Source organism: Limulus polyphemus, unplaced genomic scaffold (assembly GCF_000517525.1).
Source record: "Limulus polyphemus unplaced genomic scaffold, Limulus_polyphemus-2.1.2 Scaffold4171, whole genome shotgun sequence".
Lineage (NCBI taxonomy): Eukaryota > Metazoa > Arthropoda > Merostomata > Xiphosura > Limulidae > Limulus > Limulus polyphemus.
In genome coordinates, this window is record NW_013669781.1 from 94,842 (window position 1) to 98,642 (window position 3,801).

Consider the following 3,801-nt stretch of genomic DNA (forward strand, 5'->3'; position numbering starts at 1 on the left):
AATATTTTGTTTCTAATATGAAAAAGAAGAACAGGGATCTAATGTTTTATTTCTGATGTGAGTAAGAGGAACAGGGATCTAATGTTTTATTTCTGATGTGAGTAAGAGGAACAGGGACCTAATGTTTTATTTCTGATGTAATTAAGAAGAACGGAGATCTAATGTTTTATTTCTGATGCGAGTAAGAGGAACAGGGATCTAATATTTTGTTTCTTATGTGAATAAGAAGAACAGGGATCTAATGTTTTATTTCTGATGTGAGTAAGAGGAACAGGGATCTAATGTTTTATTTCTGATGTGAGTAAGAAGAACAGGGAGCTAATGTTTTATTTCTGATGTAATTAAGAAGAACGGGGATCTAATGTTTTATTTCTGATGTGAGTAAGAAGAACGGGGATCTAATGTTTTATTTCTGATGCGAGTAGGAAGAACGGGGATCTAATGTTTTATTTCTGATGTAATTAAGAAGAACAGGGATCTTATGTTTTATTTCTGATGCGAGTAAGAGGAACAGGGATGTAATGTTTTATTTCTGCTGTGAGTAAGAAGAACGGGGATCTAATGTTTTATTTCTGATGTAATTAAGAAGATACGGGGATCTAATGTTTTATTTCTAATGTGAGTAAGAAACGGGGATCTAATGTTTTATTTCTGATGTGAGTAAGAGGAACAGGGATCTAATGTTTTATTTCTGATGTGAGTAAGAGGAACAGGGATCTAATGTTTTATTTCTGATGTGAGTAAGAAGAACAGAGACCTAATGTTTTATTTCTGATGTAATTAAGACGAACGGGGATCTAATGTTTTATTTCTGATGCGAGTAAAAAGAACGGGGATCTAATGTTTCATTTCTGATGCGTTTAAGAGGAACAGGGATTTAATGTTTTATTTCTGATGTGAGTAAGAAGAACAGGGATCTAATGTTTTATTTCTGATGTAAGTAAGAAGAGCAGGGATCTAATGTTTTATTTCTATGTGCGTAAGAAGAGCAGGGATCTAATGTTTTATTTCTATGTGTTTAAGAAGAGCAGGGATCTAATTTTTTATTTCCATGTGAGTAAGAAGAACAAGGATCTAATGTTTTATTTCTGATGTAAGTAAGAAGAACGGGGATCTAATGTTTTATTTCTGATGCGAGTAAAAAGAACGGGGATCTAATGTTTCATTTCTGATGCGAGTAAGAGGAACAGGGATCTAATGTTTTATTTCTGATGCGAGTAAGAAGAAAGGGGATCTAATGTTTTATTTCTGATGTAAGTAAGAAGAGCAGGGATCTAATGTTTTATTTCTGATGTAAGTAAGAAGAACAGGGATCTAATGTTTTATTTCTGATGTGAGTAAGAAGAACAGGGATCTAATGTTTTATTTCTGATGTGAGTAAGAAGAACAGGGATGTAATGTTTTATTTCTGATGTGAGTAAGAAGAACGGGGATCTAATGTTTTATTTCTGATGTGAGTAAGAAGAACGGGGAGCTAATGTTTTATTTCTGATGTAATTAAGAAGAACGGGGATCTAATGTTTTATTTGTGATGTAATTAAGAAGTACGGGGATCTAATGTTTTATTTCTGATGTGAGTAAGAAGAACAGGGATGTAATGTTTTATTTCTGATGTGAGTAAGAAGAACGGGGATCTAATGTTTTATTTCTGATGTGAGTAAGAAGAACGGGGATCTAATGTTTTATTTCTGATGCGAGTAAGAAGAAAGGGGATCTAATGTTTTATTTTTTGATGTAAGTAAGAAGAGCAGGGATCTAATGTTTTATTTCTGATGTGAGTAAGAAGAGCAGGGATCTAATGTTTTATTTCTATGTGAGTAAGAAGAGCAGGGATCTAATGTTTTATTTCTATGTGAGTAAGAAGAGCAGGGATCTAATGTTTTATTTCTATGTGTGTAAAAAGAACAGGGATCTAATGTATTATTTGTATGTGAGTAAGAAGAGCAGGGATCTAATTTTTTATTTCTATGTGCGTAAGAAGAGCAGGGATCTAATGTTTTATTTCTATGTGTGTAAAAAGAACAGGGATCTAATGTTTTATTTGTATGTGAGTAAGAAGAGCAGGGATCTAATGTTTTATTTCTGATGTGAGTAAGAAGAACAGGGATCCAATGTTTTATTAATAAGATGACATTAGTTAAAATACTCTTTTACTCTGACATAATCAGAGGGGATTAAAATATTCAAAAAGTTTTTATTTTGGTGTAAATAGGTAAGATATAGATGAGTTGAATGCACACACTCGTTTAATAATATTCACATACATATAAAAATAACAGAAAAAAACATAAAACCAATGTCTAAGCCGTTTTATTTTATTTTTTTCGACGTTTCGGACAATCGCTTCTCTTCAGGCTTAGCTACTAAAAGTAGAAACAGCTATTGTATTTCCTGCTTTCGACCTGAAGACGGTTATAGAAATTAAAAACAAGAGGGAATCCTCAATAGCCGTGGCTCTTGAAATTATGTTAAGTAGGATTAGAGTAAATTAATCCATGAGAACTTTGGCATGCTCAAATACATCAATCAAAAGTGTTTGACCTCCTCAATCCAAAATTGTAATTAAATCTCAAATCGGTGAAGAGAAGTTTGTACTTGAAATAAAGAAAACAAAATCAGAGCCATTCTATGCCGATAAAGAATAAAAAAGTTAAAACACATGTACGTTACATGGACATGAAGTCAACAATCCTGACTGAGAATCTGAATAACATAAAATTATGTCAACTATGTAAGAGCTGAAATAATGTGGAAACCATAATTAGATACTCAACGTTTCGCTTTACAGCTTCTTCGGGAACGTTCACTAAAACACATACCGAAACCGACAGTACAAAACTTCAGAAAAGGTCGTTTATTTCTAATATTAATATGTATTTTATACACCAATATGCTCTACAGAAATTAAATATTTACGTTCCAACAATGACTTTAATGTCATGCTGCTTAGCAACAAAAGTATAACCTAATATTGTTGTTAGTCTATGTGATAAAAGTATAAAATGAAATGTATAGACAACAAAACTGGAAACTTGTTACCAAAAGTTGTTAATCTAACTGATTTTTACCAATAATTATACGCCACGAAGTCATTTCATGAATGATCTTAATTTTGATTGGCTCACCAAGGAATTTACTGACGTTTGACTACACTTTTCTGCCTCTTTATTGGTCAAACTTTATTTCGCAAAATGTATTTATTTCGGTTAGTCATGAAATGTGAGGTTAAGTTATACTGTGGGGTGGGGGTGGTAGTACTTGCCCTGTCATTTTTGACCGGCTATACGCTAGATAAATCAATAAAAGCAGCTTAAATACATCATTTGTATTTCATGATAACCTTAAAAATTGTCTTAGTATTGCATTCATTTATCTCCTTTTTTTTTTTTTATCTTAACGATTTCTTTCTTGTTTCAGCTCAAACAATGGCGACAACATTCGAAATTTTGCATGAAGAAGTAAAGAAGAAAACACCTGTTCACTCCAGTGGCAGAAGATGGGATTTTAAACGTTAAGTGGTGGCACGCTAGAATACTGCCTCATCATATTTCCCAGCGTATGCCTGAGTAATGTGTTTGTACATATGCAACCAGTTGAAGAAAAGCACATTAAAATTTTCACAATCATAAACGGATGGAAAAAGGCTTATTGATCTCAAAATTAGTCATGAAAGACAGAAAAACAAATGTTGGTAAATCAGAAGCTTATCTTTCACATTTAACGTTACGGTTTGTTTTGTTTTTGAATTTCGCGCAAAGCTACATGAGGGCTTTCTGCGCTAGCCGTCCCTAATTTAGCAGT

At 32.9% G+C, this 3,801-nt stretch overlaps 1 protein-coding gene across 1 annotated transcript in view; it reads left to right on the forward strand.

Annotated features, from left to right (window-relative positions):
• LOC106470705 overlaps nt 1–3,630 on the forward strand; it is a 21,946-nt gene extending 18,316 nt beyond the window's left edge. Inside the window, exon 7 of the mRNA XM_022399341.1 lies at nt 3,418–3,630. Coding sequence (XP_022255049.1) covers nt 3,418–3,462 — 45 coding nt within the window. The 3' untranslated portion in view covers nt 3,463–3,630. The remainder of the gene's footprint in view (nt 1–3,417) is intronic.
• The last annotated feature ends 171 nt before the right edge of the window (nt 3,631–3,801 follow it).